Source organism: Tenrec ecaudatus, chromosome 18 (genome assembly GCF_050624435.1).
Source record: "Tenrec ecaudatus isolate mTenEca1 chromosome 18, mTenEca1.hap1, whole genome shotgun sequence".
Taxonomy (NCBI): domain Eukaryota; kingdom Metazoa; phylum Chordata; class Mammalia; order Afrosoricida; family Tenrecidae; genus Tenrec; species Tenrec ecaudatus.
Window position 1 is genome coordinate 15,477,677 of NC_134547.1, and position 23,311 is coordinate 15,500,987.

At 57.6% G+C, this 23,311-nt stretch overlaps 2 protein-coding genes across 3 annotated transcripts in view; one reads left to right on the plus strand and one right to left on the minus strand.

The window, feature by feature from the left end:
• Positions 1 to 19,156, plus strand: part of XRCC1 (X-ray repair cross complementing 1) — a 28,882-nt gene extending 9,726 nt beyond the window's left edge. The window contains exons 3-17 of one of the 2 annotated variants that reach the window (XM_075538000.1): positions 3,161 to 3,271; positions 13,820 to 13,978; positions 14,604 to 14,678; positions 14,780 to 14,882; positions 15,023 to 15,138; positions 15,226 to 15,331; positions 15,580 to 15,832; positions 16,045 to 16,161; positions 16,789 to 16,885; positions 17,005 to 17,137; positions 17,397 to 17,451; positions 17,536 to 17,675; positions 18,506 to 18,596; positions 18,754 to 18,829; positions 18,937 to 19,156. In XM_075538000.1, the coding sequence (XP_075394115.1) occupies positions 3,161 to 3,271; positions 13,820 to 13,978; positions 14,604 to 14,678; positions 14,780 to 14,882; positions 15,023 to 15,138; positions 15,226 to 15,331; positions 15,580 to 15,832; positions 16,045 to 16,161; positions 16,789 to 16,885; positions 17,005 to 17,137; positions 17,397 to 17,451; positions 17,536 to 17,675; positions 18,506 to 18,596; positions 18,754 to 18,829; positions 18,937 to 19,050 (1,746 nt within the window). In that variant the 3' untranslated portion in view covers positions 19,051 to 19,156. Of the gene's footprint in view, positions 1 to 3,160; positions 3,272 to 13,819; positions 13,979 to 14,603; positions 14,679 to 14,776; positions 14,883 to 15,022; positions 15,139 to 15,225; positions 15,332 to 15,579; positions 15,833 to 16,044; positions 16,162 to 16,788; positions 16,886 to 17,004; positions 17,138 to 17,396; positions 17,452 to 17,535; positions 17,676 to 18,505; positions 18,597 to 18,753; positions 18,830 to 18,936 lie in introns of both variants that reach the window. The other variant, XM_075537999.1, reaches the window with a different exon arrangement.
• Positions 19,157 to 20,993: 1,837 nt separating this feature from the next.
• ZNF575 (zinc finger protein 575) lies at positions 20,994 to 23,079 on the minus strand. The gene is made up of 3 exons (XM_075538001.1): positions 22,966 to 23,079; positions 22,246 to 22,351; positions 20,994 to 21,876 (listed from the first exon to the last, which is right to left on the minus strand). Exons 2-3 carry the CDS (start codon positions 22,319 to 22,321, stop codon positions 21,221 to 21,223), a joined length of 732 nt encoding a protein of 243 aa, XP_075394116.1. The 5' UTR covers positions 22,322 to 22,351; positions 22,966 to 23,079; the 3' UTR covers positions 20,994 to 21,220.
• Positions 23,080 to 23,311: the final 232 nt, after the last annotated feature.

Sequence of the window (23,311 nt, forward strand, 5' to 3'; positions counted from 1 at the left end):
CAAAAGAGAAAGGAACCGCGTGAACCTCGTCTCATCTATCCTGAGACCAGAGGGACTAGATGGTGCCCGGCTCCCCCGTCTACCCACCGCTGTGATCAAGGCCACCGTGGGGGGATCCTGGGAGAGGGAAGGAAAATGTGTAGCAGAATCCCTATAGAAGGAGCACAAACTACGACAAAAACCCAGACCCACCGGACCGGTTGAAACTGGGGCACTGAGAGACTTGCCAAGTTGCTCTTCAAAACTTAAAACCGAAACGAGCCCCTGAGGTCAGCTTGGCGCCCAAAGATGACCACCTGTGAGTTCTGTGCACCTTTCAACAAAACCCACCCCTAGTGAGACCACATGGCCAGGAGTGAACATCAAAACCAGGTTGAGTCGCTCGGGGCAGGAAGAGAGGTGACGAATGGAGCAGCCAGAGTGGAAACCCTGAGTGTGTTCACGCCCTTGAGGCGAGTCGCTGGTGCCACCGAGCAACTCGTGGAAAGATAGTTGCCAGGCACACCTTCACCCTAAACAGTAAGACCGCATGAAAACAAATGGAGGGTGAGCCGAGCCACGCACACACGTGCCACTGTCTCCCAAGTCTGCCCCATCCAGCGGTGACAGTGCCGGCCTGGGGCATGTGGTGGGGAGAGGTGTTCCAGGCGCGGGGAGTGGCAGGTGGGAAGGCACTGAGGGGTGCCGGCAAGGGAGCCGGAAGGAAGCCAGTGGGAGTTGCCTGGAGGCTGGTGGGGCTCAGCACTGTCTCTAGAAGATTCCGCGGACACGGAGCGTGTAGGTACTGCAGCCCGCCTGCCTGCGTCCCACTCTGTTAGGCACCAGCTGTGTGTGACTTTGGGGAAGTCACCTAACCGTTTCCTGCCACCTGTGTCAGATGCTCGGTGGCAAACGAAGGTGGGCACAGCGCCTGCCTGTGACCAGGTGTTGGTGCAGTCGCGTGCACGGTGGTGTCTGTCATCTGGGCTCCCTTCACGGTGAGCATGCTGACCGTGAGAAGCTGGGATGCTGCCCAGGATTTGGACTCAGGATTGCTTCACCCCCAAGTGTAGCCCTCTGGGTGTAGGGCTGTCTGTCTGGAAGAGCATGCCGGTGATGGTTGTGGAGCAGGTGGGACTGATGGACCTTTGGGGGCCATGGTAATCTGATGTCCTAGAAGGAGCCAGCACTCTTCTGAGACAGAAGAGCCATTCCTGTCCCTCAACAATTAGAGAATTATTTGTATTTTTTACAAACCCGTGAAATCACCATTGCCTGAATATCACCTTTTTAAACTGTTCCATTTTCCTTCAGAGCCCTGTGTAGCCACCCAAAGCACCGCCTCTGGCTCGGGAGCTGCGGTTTGCCCACACGGAGGGCAGGGGACTTGACTACCGCGCCTGCCTGGCCCCCCAGCACCGCCTGCCACAGCTCTGCTGGTTTGTCAGGCAGCAGGGCAGGTCCTTTGAGGAAACCCTACTTAACGTGGCTCTGAACTACCTCCTTGTAACCACTACTAAAAGTGGCACTTTCAGGGAAGCGCTACTCACCGCAAGTTCAGTGGTTCAAGCTCTCTAACCACTCCTCAGGAGAAAGATGAGGCTCTGCTCCTTTCAACATTTGCAGTCTTGGAAGCCCCGTGTCAGGGTGCTGTGCTTGGGACTGACTGGAAGCCAGTGGGTTTTCATTTGAGTCTTGTCTCACAGTGCCTCCCGACTGGCCGCACCTGGGTGGGTAGGACATGCCATCCCCCCCCTCAGTGGCGTGATTTCCTGTCCTAGGGCCAGCACAAAAGTCGCAGAACCAGCTGTTGTGTGCCTCTTCCATCCAGGGCTTCCCAAAGTGGGCACTACCGCCCCCTGGTGGGAGCTGGGAGAATCCCGGCAGGGCTGGAATAACAGTACCTACACTTAATCCCGCCGTGGGCCAGAGCGCTAAAGGTTTTAACTGCCACCACAGGAGTGCCCAGTAATTTTTAATTTTTGATTTTTTTTTTCTGGAAAAGGGGGCGGTAGGCCGAATAAGTTTGGGAACTTGTGGGCCATATGCTTCAGAAGGTTGTGTTCCCAAGTAGAGGGGCAGCAAAAAAGAGGAAGGCCCTCGTTGGGGTAGACTGGCACCTGGCTGCCGCCGTGGGCACAGACAGCAATCTCAGGGACCGCTGGGTGCTTCCTTCAGTTGTCAACCCGGCCCGACCACATCCAAAGGGATTCGTTCCTTTCCTCGCACTGGTCTTTGAGCTGAGGAGCAAAAGGAAGTATGAAGGAGCAAGATAGGGCTGAAGGGTGCCTGCGGTGGGGTCTGAATTCCCCAGTGTGGTTCCTGTGGGACAGCGCTCGGTGCCTGGCCCCTAAATCACCATCTTGACTTTCTATTTTCTTAAAGACGTCTCCCCAAACCTCTGTGATCATCTCATCTTGTAACCTCTGTAAAGATTTAGCAAGATGACGACACCTTGGGGATCCCAGGAAAATGGCACAACCTTGTGCAGTGGCCTCCCTGCTTCTGTGGCCCAGCAGAGCCCCTCAGAAGCCACGGCTCTTAGTGGGCATTTCTTGAAGCACCTGGCAAGTGTGGCTGATAGAACCCGCCTGCTGCCCCCCCCCCCCCCCGTTGACCACAGGACTGCTTTAAACACTGTTTTTCGTCATCAAGCCGGGCGTGGATGAACTGGGACCCCTAATAACTGTACCGTGTGACTGCCCACATGTGTCGCATGACAACCCTGCAGAAAGCAGAGGCAAATACCCCCTCTCCCCTGACTGCTGAGGAAGCTGAGGCTCCAAGAGAAGAGGCTGGTAGTCAATGGGGCCTAACGGCCAGTGTGTGGCCAGGCTGGGGTTGAAACCCAGGGTTCAGTAGTGTGCAGACCAGGACCCGGACCCTGCCCAGAAGGGGTGGTTGGGGTCGGAGCAGCAGATGGGCCATTGTGAGATGATATACCCAAACCTGGTATATTCCGCTGACTCCTCCCACGGAGAGCACCACACAGGTGATGTGTGGTAAAGGGAGGGATCTAGAAGGGTCTGGAGGGCCTGGTGAGAAGGGCAGGGGTGGGTTTGGCTGCCAGGGCTGCAGTGGGCCTGCCACGGGGTTGGCATTCCGAGGGGACGAGGTGCCCTGGCGTGGCTTCCTCACTCTCCCGAGGTCCCCCTAACCCTGGGCTGGCCTCTCCCCACAGCTGGAGAAGGAGGAGCGGATCCACAGCGTGGACCTTGGGAACGACGGCTCGGCCTTTGTGGAGATGCTGGTGGGCAGCTCGGCGGGGGGCGGCGGCGAGCAGGACTACGAGGTAAGCTGAGGCCCCAGGCCAGCTCGGCCTCTCACACTGCACTCGCCCTGCCCTCTCCAGCACTCAGGCTTGGGGAGAGGTGCTAAAGAGACGACGTGCAGAGCCAGGCAGCCAGCGCATCACGTGAGGGGAGACGCCCTTACCTGTCCCTCGGCCCAGGCAGTGCTGGGAGACCACCTGCTTGACTCCGGGGGCGGTGTCCGCAGGTGTCCCCGCAAAGGGAGGGCTGCGTCGTCGTTGGGGGCTGGCTCTGGGCGTCTCCGTGTCTGCTGCGAGTGCTTTGGCTGCTTTCTGACCCAAGGAGCCAGCCCGGCTCCCCTTTTCCACAGGGAGCTCCCTGGGGCGGGGCTTGGGAGGTGGCTGACCAGGGCAGTGGGTGAAAACGCAGCACCCTGGTTATCCCAGGAGGCACGTCTTGAGTGGACAAACAAACCCAGCTTTCCATGAGATACTGTGTTCTTTAACTGGGGAAAGCGCCCTTTTATTGAGGTGATTCTGACATAGGAAGCAGATACCTAGATCTTCCTGTACCGCTCAGAGAGTTTGGTCAGGTGTACAGCCCCAAACACCTGTGTGGTCCAGTCGATTGTGCCTCGAGGAGGCCCCGGACATGAGCACCGCTGCTCCCTGCTCCTGATGGTCAGGAGTCGTCAAAGAAGCAGGTTGCCAGGCCTTTCGGCCGTGGTGCTTCCGGTTTCATCCCATGCGTTGCTTGAGGATTCGGATACACGTGGAAAACCAAACTCACTGTTACTGAGTCGACGGACAGCAATGCCGAGTAGGGTGTCCAAGGCTGTGAATCTTGACGGGAGCAGCCCGTCCCGTCTTCTCCCGCGGGGCGAGAAGTGTTCTCTGTCTTGCTCGGGGCGGGGGGGGGGGGGGGGGGATTGCGCCCGTGTTGCCCACACTCTACCCCCGTAAAGAGTGACAGTGTCAGGAACCACGGGCAGGTCTGAGTGGGCATCGACACAACGGCAGGGCGCTTGTGATTGTTGGTTTCGGTGTGTGGTTACACTGGGGTGTGTCCGCAGCTGTGCATGTGACCCCACAGAGCACGTCCAGCTCCCACCATCGTGCCCCTTGGCAGTCAGTGTCCCCCTCCCTCCATCCCCCTTCCCCCTTCGCTACGCATCACTGTAGCTCTGCCTCAGAAGCCCGGGTGGTGCTGTGGGTTAAACACGGGGTCAGTGGGTTGAGCCCACCAGGAGGAAGATGTGGCATTTGGCTCCCACAAAGACTTAAAAACACCCAAACCTCCCTCTCCCCTCCCTCTCCCCCCTCAGGATCACTAACGAGAGTGGCAGTAACAGGAGGGGAATGATCACCATGTAGCCCCCTCCCTGGGGGACGGACAATAGAAAAGTGGGTGAAGGGAGACATCGGTCAGTGTAAGACATGAAAAGTTAATAATAACATAAATTATCAAGGGTTCGGGAGGGGGAGGGGGAACTGAGCTGATACCAAGGACTCAAGTAGAAATAAAATGTTTTGAAAACGATGGCAACACATGTGCAAATGTGTTTAACGTGATGGATGGATGGATTGTGATAAGAGCTGTACGAGCCCCCAATAAATTGATTTTTTAATTGTTTTATTAGGGGCTCATACAACTCTTATCACAATCCATACATGCATTAGTTGTGTAAAGCACATGTGTACATTCATTGCCCTCAACATTCTCAAAACATTTGCTCTCCACTTAAAGGTATTTTTTTTTAAGCGATTTAAAACCATCTCCCTGCCATGGAATTGATACTGACTCATCGATGGCACCTTGAAGACCCCTGGGGCTGATCTCTGTTCTCCCAGGCTCGCTGTGAGTCAGGCTCCACCCGGTGTCCATGTCTTCTGTTCCCACCTGCCCTGGACTTTCCCATCAAGGGAGTCATGCAGCGTGCGTTCTGTTTGTGTCTGGAGTCTGCCTGACCACGGCTAGTCTTTTAGTTTCAACTCTCCGCGAGGCTCGCAGTGGGGCTTTATTACGGCCTTCATTTGCATCTTTCTGTCAAGCAATGGCATTGCGAATCTCTCCTACTGACTGGCCATCGGTTTATCTTGTTTAATGATGTGTCTACTTGAGTCTTTTGCCCTGTTTTCTTCCTGGAGCTGGGTAAAAATAATGTGGTTGACCTCTTGCCTCACAAGGCGTGGGGCAGGTGGAGCAGGAGAGTCCTGGCAGCATCAACAACTCAAAGTCAAGTGCTCTGAAGTGGAGGTCAGACACACCTTCTCCTCCAAGGCCTTGCCCCATTCTGACACCCGCAGTCCCCGCCAGGGCATTTCCACTCCTCTGAGCATTTGCTGCGTAGCCTCAGAGAACTCCGAGACCACGCTCCTAGTGACAGGGTTTACTAGAAAAGCTAGAGGTCATGATTCAGGATCAGGAGTCACTCGGGATGCAGTTCTTCAGCCAGGATAGCTTCTCAGCTGTGTTCTCCAGCAGGCTGCTTGCGCCTCCCTGTCTCTCAGCCCTCAGCCTCTTGGCCCTCTTGACCTCTTGGGCCAGGCTGAGCCCTGTCTTTCTCAGGCACTGGTTACAAAGCTTTAGCCTGGAGATACTTTCTCTGCTTAGAACACCCCCCCCAGTCCCTCCCCATCCCCCCCCCCCCCGCCCCACGCTGAGTCTTGGTTCTGTTGCCTCTGCTGTTTCTGCGTCGCTCCACATTTCTTTAGACCAGTGGTTCTCAACCTTCCTAATGCCATGACCATTTCATAGAGTTCCTTATGTGGTGGTGACCCCCAGCTACTTCATCACTCTAATTTTGCTTCTGTTATGAATTGGGTGACCCCTGTGACAGGGTCGTTGTACCCCCCCCCAAGGGGTCGAGACCCACTGGTTGAGAACCACTGCTTTATAAGGCGAATATAATCAGCTGCCTGTTTCCCTTAAACTTGGGTGGTAGTTTAGGCCTTAGCTAGTTTGGTTGATTTAAAGGTACTTTACATTCAAAAACAGAATTTTAAAAATATTTTACCATCTGACTTAAAATCTGTATAATTAAAAAAAATCATTTTGGGGGGGGCTCTTACAGCTCTTATAACATTACAGACATCAGTTCTATCAAGCAAATTTTTACATATGTTGCCATCATCATTTCCAAAACATTTTCTACTTGAGCCCTTGGTATCAACTCCTCTTTTATCTCCTCCCTCTCCCACCCTCGTGAATCTTTGATCAATTCTATGTTGTTATTATTATTTCATATCTTAACACTGTTCGTTGTCTCCCTTCACCCACATTTCTGTTATGTGTCCCCTTCGGGGTAGGGGGGCTGTATATCCAACTTTGTGATGGGTTCCCCCAGTCTCCCCTTCCCCCCTCTCTTCCCATCCCCCTAAGTCTGTACTAGTTTCATGTAGGGGAGGTCATGATAAGCCAGTCCTCTTAGCTTAGTAATGAGTATTGACACGAGTGGTCTTCAACATGCTCTTGGCTGTTCTAGAGACCTTTTGCATTTCCACGTAAGTGATGTAACCAACCTGACACCTTACTGAACATCAGAGCCTGATCACAGTTCGGGAGTGAGTCCCGATGGGCCCCACCATCGAGTTCAGGTGACCTTCCCGCTCCCAGGGTGTCCCTTTAATGGTTTCTTTTTATGGAGACCAGCATTTAGAGCGACTATCAAGGAGGTGAGTGAATGGCATCGGGGGGTGGGAACCCATCTGACCCCCTCTGGTTACCTAAGGGAGGAGAATCCGGGTGTACACCTCCCCGAGGCCAAGTGCCGCAAGGCAGTCGGGTGTGTGCCCCCCAACCTCCTAACTTCCTTCTCTTACTGCACCACCCATTCCTCCCACGGCACTCTCCTTCCCCGCTGGGTTCGCTGAGCCATTTCAGTGGCCTCACAGACGATAGCCAGGGCTATGGGGTGATTAGGGGAGCTACCAGGTTCCCACAAGTTGGGGTCATAAGAACTCCAGGAAACAGTCAGTCATGGGTCCACAAGCAGCCAGGTCTCTCTCTGAGCCTCAGCCTCTTGCACGCCTGAGCCCATGGCCTCTGCCTTGTCCCGTGGATCAGGAGTCCTCTCTGCTCTGCCCCACAGTCTCAAGGCCTCTGGTCTTGGTGCTGAGGCTCCCCTGTTGCTAAGCCCTTCAGGGAGGGATCTTGGATGTGCTTCACGGTGGCTCTTCTTCCTCAGTGGTCCTGGACTTGCTCGCTTCCTGCTTCTGATTTACCTCCTGCTTACTAGACCCACTCATCCCCCAGCTGCTTGCGCCTACCAGTCACTGGGTAGGAGGCTCCCAGACAGGCAGAGAGAGGCCCGTGCAGGAAGCTTCACCTGGCCACAGCAGGGTGTGAGGGGTCACCCTGGCAAGCTGGGGCCCGAGTTTCCGTGGCAGGGAGGGCAAAGCCACAGTCCGTCCACCAGGGCGGGTTGCATGGCGGGGCCCTGTACTTGCGGTGTCAGTAAGCTGTCCGCCTGTACAAGAGTGGAATTGGCAAAAGGTGTGTGGTAGGTACGCTCACAACAGAACACCAAACCAAAGCACAAGTGGCTGCCCAGGTGGTTTGCTGCATTGGTTTGGGAGAAGGTCCGGGGTCATCCCAGCGCAGTAACCGTCCAAAACCTGCTGGTGCTCTCCGCCCCCTCGCCCAGGCAGGCCCTGTACCCAAGGGGAGACCCCTCTCCCCAAGGGCCTGTGGCTTCCTGATGGGTTGTGTTTGCAGATAGTCCCCACTGGAAGGGACCTTCATCCATACACCTAAAGTGGTTGCTAGGCGACCAAGTGGCCGCTGAGGCTGTTGGGGCCCAATCCTGTTTGTCACTGCAGGAATGTTGGGGCATCTGCGGGACCAAAAGTCATGACCACGTCCCTCTGGTTTCCCTTTGTCGGGAAAGGCCTCCTAGAACTTTCCCTTTGCATGTCACACCCCCTTGACCCATCGGTTTCTACACAGCCTGGACAGCCTGTGACCTTCCAGGGTGATGTTGTTCCTCCCAGGTTTGTGGAAATCTTTGGTGACTGCAGACCATTTCCCCTCGCTCATTTTTTTATGACCGCCCCTTTTATCCTCTTTCTTTCTCTCTCTCTCTCTCTTTAATTCTCTCTCACTTTATCTCTCTCTTTCATTCTCTCTCTCTTTCTTTCATTCTCCCTCTGTCTTTCATTCTATCTCTCTCTTTCATTCTCTCTCTCTCTGTCTCTTTCATTCTATCTCTCTCTCTCTTTCGCCCCTTGTTGCACTCATCAGTTCTTGTAGCGCTAATGGACTCAGGCGGGATTGCTGAGAGGCCGCGGACATCTGCCCGTGGGGCCTGACGTCCAGGGAGCGCATTGGGTCTTCCGCCCTAGGTGTGAGGCTGGCGGTGGGGTTTTAGCAGTGCCCTCGGGCAGCATGAGGAGGACCTTCTAGTCGGCCGAATTGGCTACACACTCTTCTTGCAAACTCACCTTAGCCTTTAACAAGAGAGTCTTGCTGCTCTACAAGGTTCATTTTAACAAAAGGGGTTCCGGCAACAGACTGGTTTGTTTTTTTCAAGTCTTTTCTCTTAAGAGATGTTCCTGAAGCACAAGAGAAAGATAGTCATTTTGTTGTTGAGAATATGCGCAAGACGTGCACCAACTCCGCAGTTCCTTCCTGCGTGATTCAGTGACATTGATCATGTTCAATTGTAGAGCCTTCTTCCCCCTCATTGTCCCTCGCCCTCTTTGTCCTTCCTCCTTCATAGAAATTGACTTACCCGCCCCCACCCCCCAGCATCCTGTGGAACCTGGGAGTTTCTGGTGTCAATTTGTTGCCACGCAGATACCAGAGCATGTAGTGCTCAAGGCAGACCTTCTTACCAGCTAAGCTACCTTACTATTCTTTGCTTCCAGGGGGATTTCAGGGGGTGGTTTGACTTCAGGTTTAAAGGTTATTTTACCAAGAGCAATGCCTTTAGGGGGATTCATCCACCTTCCATGGCTCTCGAACGTCTAGAGTCGCTGAGGATTTGACGGTCTGCCCTGCATTTCCCCCCTCTCGATCAGGAGTCTTCAGTGGACTCTTTGATCGAAACAGTCAGTAGTGGTGGCACACGGCACAGGAGGCAGCTGCTCATGGAGGCCGCCCCACATTCCATATTCTGTTCTTTATTTTTCTGTTATTTCAGATGCATGAATAGACACTCCTTGTGCCTGGGATGGCTGCCCGCAAGCTTTTAAGACCCAGGGACCACCCGTTGAGGTACAACAGAAGCACCCAATAAGTGATTGGGTCACTTAACTGAGATGTCCCATGAAGCCAAGGCCCTTAACCTCCAGACCAGGGAACCAAGTCCCACGAGGCCTGTGTTTGTACATGGGTAGCATCTCTCTCTCTCTCTCTCTCTGTCACTGTTACAAATAAATCTGTCACGCAGCTTTTTTTTTTTTAATCAAAAGATCTTCATGAAGCACAAGAGAAAGGCAGTCGTTCAAATGTCGGCCGTTGGCCCGTGTGTGCCAGGCACCAGGGGCTAGCAAACTGGCCCGAACCTACAACACATTGACTGTTACAAGCGGCCATGAAGTGTTGAGTTCGGAATGCTGATTCACACAAACGTATCATTGTTAAGGGGGGAGTAACAGCTGCAGGCTGGGAAAAGCACCCCATTGGGGTGTGCGTTTAATTAAAGGCCAGCCTAGGTTTTCATGACCCGGCTGGTGAGGCAGTGGCTATGGTGAACTCCTGAACATGTGACTCTGAGTCTTGGTCACAATGCCAGGACCCTCCAGCCTTGAACTTTAAATCACATGTCAGCCAAAGCATCCCTGCCTTCCTGTCACCCAGGGACACTTCTTAACAGAAGAGGGGGCCCGTGTCAGTGCCAGTATGGTTGTCACACAGCTAGGTGGGACTCGGGCACTCGCACTGCCATGGAGTCGATGCCGACTCAGAGGGACCCTGTAGGTCAGGGCAGAACTGCCCCTGTGGGTTTCCTAGACTGCCACTCTTTATGGGAGACATGTGACTCATCTCTCTCCTACAGAGTGATTGGTGGTTTCAGACTGCTGATCTTGGGTATGCAGCCCAACAAGTAACCCGCCACACCACAGGGGCTCTTATGTGGAACAGAAGTTAATTGTAGTCTAGCTGTTTTGTGTCATGGCCAGGCACCTAGAAGAAACCTTCTGGGTCTCTACTGGCCATATGTCCGATGAGGATGCCCTTTAGGACCAGGGCCTCGCAAATGGAGCCGCAGGGCAGGGGTTCATGGCTGTGATGTCAGCACACTTAAATGGACCCCATCTGTAGGCATGAGTGCACGGGGTAAGGGACTGACCTCTGTCTGACCAGAGTCGGGAAGCCACAGCTGAGCCTGATCACCAAGCAAGGCCAGGCAGACCCCCAAACTTTTCGGTCGTCGTCCTCAGAAGGGCTGAAACAGTCGGGGGCATTCAGAGGAAGGCACCAGACTCGCCCTGGCACTGTTGTCCCGTGTGAAATGCGCCCTGTCATCAGCAGCGGGGTTGTAGGGCCTCGCCTTCAGGGCAGGAACCTGCCTCTGACTGGTGGTCCATCACCTCGTCAGTGCGGGCCTGTGTCTGGTCAGTGCTGGTGGATGCGGTGGTTTCTGCAGAGTTCTCAGACCAAGAACGAACAGCCTGGCCGTCTACTCCCAGGAGTTGGGCAGCAGAAACACCACGAACAACAAAGACCCAATCCAGGACCACCGGGGCGGGCGAGGGCCTGGAGGTGCTCAGGGCAGCTCCAGCTGACCGCAGCCGAGCTCACCGCACAGTCCGTACACTTCAGAGCCCCAGAGAGAAGTGGCCCGCCGGCCACCGCCTTACAGGCCTTCACGGTGTGGACAGTGTGCAGTGGGCCCTGTAGATCTTTGTCTCGTTTTCATTTTGAACCTTTCTGTCTGTCATGAGCTAGACCAGCGGTTCTCAGCCTGGGGGTCGAGACCCCTTTGGGGGTCAAACAACCCTTTCACAGGGGTCGCTCGATTCATAACAGCAGCAAAATTACAGTGACGAAGTAGCAACGGAAATAATTTTGCGGCGGGGGGGGGGTGTCACCACAACATGAGGGACTGTTTAAAGGGTTGCTAGATTAGGAAGGTTGAGAACCGCTGACTTAGACGAAGGCTGACCGCAGACCATGGTCTTTTATTTAAAATCATTTTATTGGGGCTCATACAACTCTTATCACAGTCCATCCATCCACCCACCCATTGTGTCAAGCATTTTGTACATTTGTTGTCATCATCATTCTCAAAATATGTACTTTCTATTTGAGCCCTTGGTTTGGTATCAGCTCCTCATCTTCCCCTCCCTCCCTGCCACCCCCTCTCATGAACCCTTGATAATTTATAAATTATTATTTTGTCATGTCTTACACTGTCTGACATCTCCCTTCACCCCCTTTTCTGTTGTCCGTCCCCCAGGGAGGAGGTTACATGTAGATCCTTGTAATCGGATGGTCTTATCTCCAGCAGTTCACACCCAGCGTGTCCGGTGCAGCCCCTCTGTGTGCTGTCTCATACCTCACTTGCCTAACCCTCTGAACTCTGTCCTGGGTCACCCCTACCCGCTGGATCTTCAGTGGGGTGAGCTCAGTTCCTGCCTGAAGGGGTCCCAGCAGCCTCTGTGCGACCAGTCAGCCTCACCTTCTTAGTGATGTTGAGTTCTGATCTATGTTTTTCTCCCCCTTTGCCCAGGACCCTTTTCCGAGCAGTTGGTGTGGTGACCAGACACCGTCAGGTCAGCTGGTCCCGGTGGTGGAGCTGATGCCTGCCTGGGCTGTTAGGCCATTGGGCCAATTGTTCCAGTGTATCTTCCCATTTTCATCATTCTTTCCTCAGATGGGGAGAGACCTCACGAGGCCCTTTAAGGCCCCAGTCACTGCTTACCACGTTAGGGTGTAGGGCAGCGGTTCTCCACCTTTCTGGTGCTGCGACCCTTTCATACAGTTCCTCATGTGGTGGTGACCCCTCCCCCCCATAAATTTATTTTCACTGCTACTTCAGTACTGTAATTTTGTTACTGTTATGAATTGTCGTGTAAATACTTGATATGCAGAATATACCATATATACTCGAGTGTAAGCCCACCCAAATATCAACCGAGGCACCTAATTTTACCATAAAAACTGCTTTAAAATGTGCTGAAAAACACGGCTTATACAAGAGTATATATGGTATTTTTATTTTTACAAATTGAGCATAAAGCATTGTGATGAATCACAAAAACACTATGTATTTGTATATTGCGAAATATTTATTTCTAATGACAAATAAGTGAAATGTTGCCTTGAAGCATGGTGTAGCGTGGGTCACAGTCTTCATACATGGTACTGGTATGTGGGCATGGGCGTATCTGCGCGTGGGTGGACCCCCCTGGAGACATAGAGGAGCGGTGTCTTGGTTCCTAAGACCATCGGACCCTGTGAAAGGGTCGTTTGACTCCCAGAGGGATCTCGACCCACAGGTTGAGAAGCGCTGGTGTAGAACGCTGTCTTGCGCTCAGCCTGATGGGAGCCCCCTGATCCCCCAGGCCCAGCGACTCATGCCTGCAGCTGTTTGGTTATGTGCGCTGAACATTGGGAGAGGGAACCGTGCATGTGCCCACGGCCCCTGCTGACCTGGGTCTGGCCCTGGGTCTGTCCCGCTCTCCCACCCAGCCGGGTGTCGGTCCAAGCATGTGCTTGAGGGAGGGAGCGGGAGAGGCAGCCCCCACGGCTGTCGACAGCAGCACTTGCCTCTGTTGCCTCTGATTTTCCTCAACCTCCCGCTGTCTTCCCCTGGTTGTCTGAACTGCCTGCTCAGTTTGTCATTAGTTCTTTAAACTCTGCACCAGCCGTGCCCTGTATCGCGTCTGGCTACTTTAGTATTGAAATATTGCGGGCTCCCCTGCTGGCAGAGCCTCAGGGAGCTGCTCAAACCTCTCCCCCCCCCCAATCTTGGCCGCTGTGGGTATCCAAGACTTAACATCTTCCTGGAAGCAGGCAGCCTCCTGTCTTCTACGGAGTGACTGCTGGGTTGGAACCGCTGACCGTGCTGTGGGCAGCTCAGAGTAGTCCACTGCACCCCCGGGGAGCAGCAGAGTCAGGGCCGACACGGAACGGGGCCCAGAGCGAGCAGAGACACTTTGCGGCCCTGTCCCCCCACCTGCCGTCTTTCAGGCTTCTGGTCACCCTCCTGGGTCCCCACCCCTCCGCTGTGTTTCTAAAAGGTACCTGGTACCCTGCCGCCGGTTTGGGGCTCTCTCAGTGTAGCTGTGTAGCCTCCGGGCTGGGAAGGACTGCTCGGATCCGGACGTTAGAAGGATCCCTCCACGTGTGTGTCAAGGACCCCTGGTGGCGCAGTAGGTTAGGCGCTGGGCTGCTAACCACAGGACATCAGTTCAAACCAACCCCGCTGCTCCGTTTCCTTAGAGCCTGACAGTCTCCGTTCCCCTTTGCCTTAGAGGGTGGGAATTGGGTGTCTGCCGGTGAGTGAGTGGTGACAAGGACTAGGAGACATTCCCACGGAGGAGGTGCTAGATTCCCAGGGCTCCCTGGCTGCAGGGCAGCCCTTGGGCCCTTAGCAGGGCTTGCGGGAAGCAGCCAGCCCCAGCATCTTTCCTCTCCAGGTCCTGCTGGTCACCTCTTCCTTCATGTCCCCCTCGGAGAGCCGCAGTGGCTCTAACCCCAACCGCGTCCGCTTCTTCGGGCCCGACAAGTTGGTGCGGGCGACTGCTGAGAAGCGCTGGGACCGCATCAAGATTGTCTGCAGCCAGCCTTACAGCAAGGTGTGTCGGCTGGGGCTGGGGAGGAGACCCAGCCCCATGGTTCCCAAGATGGACTTAGGGTGTGTGAGGTGTGACAGGGCCCCATATGGAGGCTTTGCAAGGGAGTCCGGGAAGGCAGACCTGCAGGATCCCAGGGGAGGTGGCCTAGGGGTTCCGGGTGCACATCCTGGTGACACTACATCTTAGCTGCGTGGTCTTTGGCCCTGGCCCCCATTCGCCGAGGTGACAGTGAGGCTGGGGATGTGATGCAGTGTGCAGTAGACGTCCCCAGTGAGCAGTGGTACTTGTGCCTGAACCATCCTGAGCGGGTAGCAGACAGCCCCTGGCTTCTCTCAGAAGGCCCTCCAGAACCCAGCCTCTTTCCTTGAGGGGTCTGCCCCCCAGCCTGGAGCCCTTGGGACCCCCTGGGCCAGGCAGGCTGGACACAGCAGGAGTGGGAGTGACCTTACGCAGACACCCAGACTCCTTGGCCCAATGATGATGTCTGCAGATTCTTCACAAGGAGCCGGCCCTCAGCCAGAGGAGCCACTGTCCCCAGGGCCTTGGGAGCCCCTGGCCTGTGTGTCCAGAGAAAGGGCATTTTCCTCAGGCCTGGAGCCCCTCACACCTACCCCTCCTTTCCCAGGACTCCCCTTATGGTCTGAGCTTTGTCCGGCTTCACAGCCCCCCAGACAAAGATGAGGCAGAGGCCCCACCCCAGGTAAGCTCTAGCCCAACCACCCCCCACCGCCACCCCTTCCGAGCTTGTCCTCCCCATCCTCACCCCCACCTGTTGGCACTGACCCTGTGGGGCCCTAGAAGGTGACCAAACTTGGGCAGTTCCTCGTGAAGGACGAGGATGAGAGCAGCAGCGCCCTGAGGCCGGGGGCACTCTTCTTCAGCCGGGTCAGCAGGACGCCCCCCGGTGAGTGGTGAAGACGCTTTCTGGGCCTGAGGGAAGAGGGAACAGAGCAGAGTCTTGGGAGCCCTGCCGGGGTTGTGGGTCATACCTGGTACCCCTTAGACAGGAGCCTCAAGGCCTAGCCCCTCGTCCCCTGTCTCTAGCCACAGCCAGTGACCAGGCAGGACCCAGCTACGCAGCTGCCACGCTCCAGGCTTCCAGCACTGCTGCTTCCCCTTCAGCGCCCCTGGCCTCCAAAACCACGGGCAACACCCCCAAGGTGAGCACCGCAGACCTCGGGGGCAGGAGAGTGGAGAGAGGCTGGAAAGAGTTCACCGTCCATCTCCTCCCCTCCCCTCTGCTGCAGGAGTCATCCAAGGGGAAGCGGAAGTTGGATTTGAACCAAGAAGAACGGAAGACCCCCAGCAAACCAGCATCCCAGACCTCACCGCCTGCCCTCAAGAGACCCAGACGTGAGCGTGCTAGGGGCTGGGGCCCGAGCTGGATCCTTGGGAGGGATGGGCTGAGGCTTAGACTCCTGGGTCCTGAGGGAGGAGGAAGTTGGAAACCTGTGAACCCCTAGGTCCTGGTGGGGGAGAGGGGCTGGGGCATAGACTCCTGGATTCTGAAGGAAGCACGTGATGAGGGCTGGGTGGGAACCAGGGGGCTGAGACGTCCCAGGCTGACTGGCACTAATAGAACCTCCCTTCTCCATTGGCAGCCTCTCCCCGGACACCAGCCCCCTCCTCAGCCCCTGCGTCAGCACGAGGGGCAGGCCCAGGGAAGCCCCCAGGAGGGGGCTCCAAGCCCAAGGCACCCCAGTCTGGCCCCCAGGAACTGGGCAGGATCCTTCAGGGGGTGGTGGTGGTGCTGAGCGGCTTCCAGAACCCCTTCCGCTCGGAGCTCCGGGACAAGGCCCTAGAGCTGGGGGCCAAGTACCGACCGGACTGGACCCCAGACAGCACCCACCTCATGTGAGCTGCACCTGTCCCCCAGGCTGCTCCCATCACCCTGTCCCTGCCACCCTACTCTGCCCTGGCATGCTCTCACCTCTCTGCCAGTCTCTCCCCGAGTGCTGTCGCCTCCTGCCTCTGCTTATCCACCTGTCTCTGTTTCCTCCTCTGCCCTCCCTGTCTTCCCTTCCCCCCACATCCACCTGACACCCCTCCATTCTGCTCCCCACCAGCTGCGCCTTTGCCAACACCCCCAAATACAGCCAGGTCCTAGGCCTGGGTGGCCGGATCGTGCGGAAGGAGTGGGTGCTGGACTGTCACCGCATGCGCCGACGGCTGCCCTACCAGAGGTGAGGCTGCACTGCTCTGTGTGCAACAGGAACGCACGCCTCTCCCCCCTGACTGCCCCGCTCCCGTCCCCACCGGGCAGCTCCAGGGCTCCAGAGAGCCTTGCTCCTGAGGGGAGCTTGGCTGGGGCGGATCACGTGGATGCTGTGAAAGCCGTGGCTGGGGTGGGGATGGGGTGCAGTGCCTCGGGGTAGGCAGAGGTGTGGTGCCTGGCCAGGTGGCCTGGGCCCTGCTCACGAAGGGTCTCGAGGGTGGCCTGGTTACAAAGCAGGTAGCACCGCCAGCCTGGAGGGTTGGAGTCTTCCAGGAGAGTTTTTCCTGGCCAGACAGAGGCCGAGGGAGGCTTTGGAGCTGGCCTGGGCAGCCCTGCTGAGACCAGAGCTGTGCACCAAAGGGCGCACTGAGCCCTGGGAGAGAGACCGAGGCCTGAGCTGGGTGGAAAGTGGCCAGTGGGCTCCGAAAGACGCTGGGCTGGCTCTGTCGGGTCCACAGGCCCAGCCTCCCCTGGAGGCCCAGGAAGCAGAGTGCACGTGTGTTCCTGAGCTGAGCAGCTCGGAGCTGCTGAGGCTGCTGCACCCCCTGAGGGCACAGTGGGGTGTCTGTGTGTCTGAGGACTGGCTCTCCCCCAGGTACCTCATGGCAGGGCCAGGCTCCAGCAGCGAGGACGAGGAGGGCGACCCTCACGCTGGTGCTGCTGGAGATGACGCTGCCAAGCTTCCTCAGAAGGTCTGTTGCCACCTAGCCCCTACGGGCAGGGAGGGTACTGGGGGGATGGGGGCACACCAGCTTTGGCACTCCACTTCTCACTCCTGCATGCACATCTTGTCCCCACTCCCCCTCCTTAGGGCCCTCAGACCAAACCCAAGCCCCCTCAGACAGCAGGACCCAGCTCACCTCAGAGGTCCCTAACACCTGAAGAGACTAAACCGCCCACTCCAGGGACCCAGGAGTATCCAGACTCTGAGGGGGACCAGTCAGGTTAGAGACTGAGTAAGGAGTGGGATGGGGGACTGGACTCCTGGGTCTGAGGGTAGAGGGGACTGGACTCCTGGGTTTGAGGGAGGAGTGTGGCTGGATTCCTGGGTCTGAGGGAGGAGGGACTGGGGGTCTGGACTCCTGGGTCTGAGGGAGGAGAGGCTGGACTCCTGGGTTTGAGGGAGGAGGGACTGGGGGTCTGGACTCGTGGGTCTGAGGGAGGAGGGGCTAGGCCTGATATTAACTAAGCCTCCCCTTGCAGAAGGACAGGACAATGGGGCAGACGATTCTGGGGACACTGAGGATGAGCTGAGAAGGTAGGGACTTGGTGGGTGGGGGTTCAGACAGCTCAGGGCTTGGGTCTAGGGGTCTGCATGCTGACCGTCTGCCCGTTTCCCCAGGGTGGCCGAGCAGAGGGAACGTAGGCAGCCCCCAGGCCAGGCGGAAAATGGCGAGGACCCATATGCGGGCTCCACAGATGAGAACACGGACAAGGAGGATCAGCCCGAGTCCCCCACCCTGTCCATCCCCGAGCTCCCAGGTCGGAACTGCCTCCCCTTCAAGTGGAATATGCTCCTCTGTGTGTTCAGCTGTGGTGCACCCCCCCACCCCCACCTCCTGTGCCTGTGTTTCCCAGCTTACTCCTCTGTCCTCAGCCTCCCGTCCCCACCTCCCACTTCCTGCCCCAGCACCCTCCCAGTTCTAGCAAGGAGCAGGGGCTTCGGAGTTTCCTGAGGGGAATGAAAGGGTTGTGGGATTTTCCCACCACCTCTTTGAAGGCCCCTCATATTGCAAGCGAGCAGCTTTAAAGGACAGAAATGTAGCAGCCAGGTTGAGATGGAGCTTTGGGTGAGGGAGTCCACTCTGTTATTTCACCTTGTCTGTGTGTCTGTCCATCTTACTCTGCTACAACTCGGAAGTGATGCGATTTAGGTCCTTCCAGCTGGTTCCCACCAGCTCACCTTCCTTGCCATCAAAAAGAAAACCCTCCTTCCCAGTGGGGTTCTGCCTCCAGGCACTGAGGATGGCATTTCATGCATCTTTTCTCTGTGGACTGTGTGTGGCGGGGGGTAATCATTCAACCCATCAAAAGGGGCTGAGCAGATGGCTGGCCTGAAACACGTGACCTCAGGGAGCAGAGCGATCCTTCCCAGGGGCTGGATGGCAATGTTGAGGGACGAGGCTGCCTGTAGCTCCCAGGTTCCCACTGTCCATCGGCAGCCTGGCCGAGTTTCCCGCCTGGAATGGGCACGTGGCAGCGATAGTAGTTGTGTCTTTTCCCATTAAAACCAAAGGAAATCCCACTAGCAGACTTTGGTGGGGGCTGGACCGGGCATCGCCTCTGGTGACCCGAGACATGCCCTCCCGCAGACTTCTTCCAGGGCAAGCACTTCTTCCTGTACGGGGACTTCCCTGGGGACGAGCGGCGGATGCTCATCCGATACGTCACAGCCTTTAATGGGTCAGTGTCCCGTGGGAGTGGTAGGAGGGATGAGCCAGGGAGCCCTGCTCTGTGCAAGGGTCCCAGAGGACTGAGGTGGGTGGGGCTCAGTGGCCACGGGCACCAGTGGACGGAACACTGGGCCCCTAATGTCCCCTTGACTGCTTCTCTCCACCAGGGAACTGGAGGACTACATGAGTGACCGGGTCCAGTTTGTGATCACTGCCCAGGAGTGGGACCCCAGCTTTGAGGAGGTGAGTACCTGAGGGGCAAGGTGGGGGAGGGACAGCCTAAGCTGCCTCCACTGCCCCACCCTCCCATGGCTCCCCAGCCACAATGGCACACCCACCCTGCCTCGCAGGCCCTGATGGACAACCCCTCCCTGGCCTTTGTCCGCCCCCGATGGATCTACAGCTGCAACGAGAAACAGAAGCTACTCCCCCACCAGCTGTATGGGGTGGTGCCACAGGCCTGAAGGATGCACACAGGCGCGCGCACACATACCCGCAACTTGATGAGTTTAATAAAGACTTGCTGTGGAGCTGCCGCCCTCTCACTCAGGAGCTTCCCACAGCTCTCCATCTCCTGGTTGTGTTTTGTTCCCCCAGGGCTGGGGGCCAGGGTCTGGGCTGCTGACCACAAAGTCTGGTTGGAGGCCATCAGCCCCTGTGGGCGGGACATGAGACAGCCTGCTCCCTTAAAGAATGACCGCCACGGGACCCCCAGAGAGTTCTGATCTCGCGCTGGGTGTCCGTTTGTGCACTGGAGAGCAGTCTGGTCCTGACTGCGTGAGCTCCACAGGAACTGAGAAGGCAGTGTCGTCCGAGAAGGGGAAAGGCTGGGCTGCCGTCCTCGGGAGGCCAGCGTCGGGACGCACAGCCAGGACTGCCAAGCTCCTAAGGTCTTCATTCAAAAAACTGTTTCCCAGGATGTGACAGTGCCCTTGGTCCTGGCTCTCCTTTCATCACTTAGGGTAATGGTTCTCAACCTTCCTAATGCCGGGACCCTTTGATACAGTTCCCTCGTGTTGTGGTGACCCCCAACCATCTAATTATTTTCACTGCTACTTCATCACTGTCATTTTGCTACTGTGGTGAATTGGGTGACCCCTGTGAAAGGGTCGTTTGACACCCCTACCCCCCCCCAAAGGGGTCGAGACTCACAGGTTGAGAACCGCTGACTTAGGGGGGAGTCTTAGATTTTCACAGACACTACCAAGCCCGGCGCCTGAGTCAATGCAGACTTGGGCAAGTGCTCCCAACTTGCTGCCATCCTGTCCTTAACTCATAGTGACCCTGTAGGACAGTAGAACTGCCCTTCCAAGGAGTCCTAATAGGGCCGAGGCTGCTAAGCACAAGGTCAGCAGTTCAAACCCACCAGTCTCTCTGGAGAAAGATGAGGCTTTCTACAACTATAAAGATACACAATCTTGAAAGTCCACAGGGACAGTTGTTTTGTCTTGTAGGGTTATAAGTCAGAAATGAGTTTCTTTCTTAAGAACGGCCCCTGTGGGTTTCTGAAACGGAATCTTTTCCAGGAGCAGAAAGCTCCCTCCATACCCCACAAAGCAGCTGGTGGGTTTGAACCGCTGACTTGGTGGTCAGCAGCCCAGTTCATAACCTACCACGCCACCAGGGCTCCTTGTAGATCCTGGAGGACAGTAAAACTACCCATAGGGTTTCCAGGTCTGTAACTCTCAGGGCCCTGCTGGGGCCCTGGTTTCATGTTGGGCTGGTTACTGCCAGGTCAGCAGTTTGGAATCCCCAGCTGCTCTCGACTCCCATCAACAGGGAAACACGGGCGGCTCTGCCCTGTCCTATAGGGTCGCTGCGAGGTGGCGTCAACTCACTGGCAGTGCGTGAGCTCCTAGGGAAGCCCACTGTGTAGTTATTCCCCTGCCTGGGTGTTCCAGCCACCCACCTTTAATGAGCCGCACACCTGAGCCCTGTGGCAGCAGGGCTCCTTAGACAGGTGGTGTTTATTCCCCTTGATTGGCACCTGGGTGGTCTGCACCTCCCTCTTCCACGGTCTAGTTTCTCCAGGTGAAGTCCCTGGAATGGAAGCCTCTGCAGCTGCTGTAACTTTGTTGTTAGTAGCCACCCTGGCAGACAGCACTGTCCAGCCCAGCACCACCCAGCAAGGGCTGCCCCGCACACGGCGGGCCCCTACGGTGGTACTGGCTGGTTCTCAGGAGTCAGTCACCAGGCCTTTCCTCCTAGACTGCTTCGCCTTGAACCTCACCTGGAACCTGTTCAGCATCATCGCAGCATGCAAACCTCCACCGCACACCTGGGGCACCGGACCCAGGCCTTGCACATGGAGGGCGAGCTTTCTCCTGATGAGCCAAAATGAAGGCCTCCTCCTTCACAGCTACAGCCAGATGGCCAAAGTGGCTGCAGTGCCAGCATCCGGTAGCCCTCCACCCCAGCCATCAGACATAGGAGCACAGTTGCAACAAGTTGGCCCAACTCCAGTCCTTGGTTGTGGGCCCGGCACACACTTGAGGCTACACGCCCCTCTCCCCAGAGCAGGGCGACAGTTTCTGCGCCTTCCAAGTCCCAGTTAGGCCCATCTGCCTCCTTGCCGGTGGCGGCGGCGGGCCAGCACGCCTCGCTTCACTCCTACCTCCGGCCGGGGCTGGCCCTTCACTCGCGCTCTCCCTGGCTCTCCGCCTGGTGGCAGCGTTGGTGAAGGAGCAGGAGGCGCCGCTGCCCGAAGGCCTGGCTGCAGCTGGAGCACCGGTGGCGGGCAGCGGCCTGGCCGCCCGGCACGCTGGGGGGGTCGTGACACAGGCGGTGGGCGGCCAGCTTGGAGGGGAACGAGAACGCCTTGGGGCAGTGTGGGCAGGGATAGGGGCGGGCGTCGGTGGCGTGGTGCGTGTGGCGATGGGCCGCCAGCTTGGACGGGTAGCAGAAGGACTTGGGGCAGTCGGGGCACGGGTAGGGGCGCGCTGGCGCATGCGTCCAGAGGTGAGCCGCCAGCTTGGAGCGGTGGCCAAAGGCCTTGGGGCAGTGGGGGCACAGGTGCGGGCGCGCGCCGCTGTGCGTGAGCCGGTGGGCCGCCAGCTTGGACGGGTAGGAGAAGGCCTTGGGGCAGTCAGGGCACGGGTGCGGGCGGGCGCCGCCGTGCGCCAGCCTGTGCGTGGCCAGCTTGGAGGGGTAGGCGAAGGCCTTGTCACAGTCGGGGCAGCGGTGCGGGCGATGCAGCGGGGGGCGCCGGCGGGGGCAGGGAGGGACCCCGGAGCGCGCAGCAGGCCCTGCAGCAGGCTGGCTGGGCTTCGACGACGGGCCCCGGAGGGGAGCTGGGGTAAAGGAGGGCTGGTAGACTCCAGGAAGGAACCACTGCTCCCACAAAGTGTTTATTTGGGGACCTCAAGCATCCACCCCACGGCGCCTCCCCCATTACCATCCCGAGGGTGTCCAAAGAGTCCTCTGGACCCTCAAAATTATTAAGCATTCCCTCAGTGCCATTGTAATATAACCGCCCCCCAAATGACACCCTGGAATCCCACATGCCTCTTGTCTGTCCTGCAACTCATCCGTCTTTGAGGCCTCAGGACCAGGGTTGAATTCTGGGGAATCCTTAGAGCCCTCCCCCCGTCCTGAATGTGGTTCTTTCAGGGCACCCCCACTTCCAGGGAAGCCCCACCCACGGGTGGGGATGTTCTCACCTTTGGTGACTGGTTCCTTGTCACTGGGACTCGGTTCAGTGCCCCCAGCCTCGGGCTTAGCGCCCCGCTCCAGCATCTTGTGAGACCAGGGACCTAGGAACAGGATCTGGAGGGGACAGGGTGGGGGTGGGAGGGGGACAACGCCGGGGAGTAACAGTAAGCAGATGATGGCCAGGAAACAGGGTCTTCAAAGCCGGGGCGTCGGCGGGGCCTCCGCCCAGAATGGGTGGGGCATGCAAATACAACCCAAAGTCGGGGTTTTCTGCCTTTGAGACCGGAAGACCGGACTTTGACCGGAGGGGGCGGGCCCTGGGGCCGTCCCCAGGGTGGGGCCTGCGAGCGCAGCGGGCGGGGCTTCACGTCGAAGGGGCCGCTGCCCCCCAGCTCTACTCTCAGGCCATTGACAACTCAACCCGCTTGCGCTTTGGCTGCTAGATCTCTTCTCCCGCCGCCGGGCTGGCAGTGAGCGGGATCGAGGGGCGAGGGAGGGAGAAGAAGGTCCGGGAGGAACGTGGGTGTGTGGTGACACCCCGAAGCTCCCTGATGAATGTATCGGGGTCCCGAGCCCCGGGCCTCAATGAACCCTCCCAAGGCTCAGGCACCATGCACAGCCCCTCCCGGGCAGACGTCCAAACCCGCATCAGTCTCCATGGCGTGCGGCCTCCAATCCATTCCCCAGGAGGACCCAGGTGCCTGGGCCGAGACCCCCGCCCGCCTCACCTGCGAACGACCCCTCCCTAGGGGCGGGGCTCCAGCCCCCCACCCCCACCCCGCCGCGGCTGCAGCTGCGGTGCGGCCCTCGGACCAGCGGAGCTGCAAGGTCCGGCGCGTGCACGGCGACTGGGGAGGAGAGGGGCGGGAGCGCGCGGGCCGCCAGCTCGGCCTCAGTTTCGTTCCCTCCCACGCCGAACCCCGGGAGGGGGGCGCGCATGCGCAGTCGCGGCGGCGCGGCCCGAGCCCGCGTAACGCCCGCAGCGGACGGGTGGGCGACGTTGGCCGGTTAGCGAGTGGGCAGCAATCGGCCGAGGGGCGGCAAGAAGGTGCAAGCGGGTGCCGGGCTGGAGTC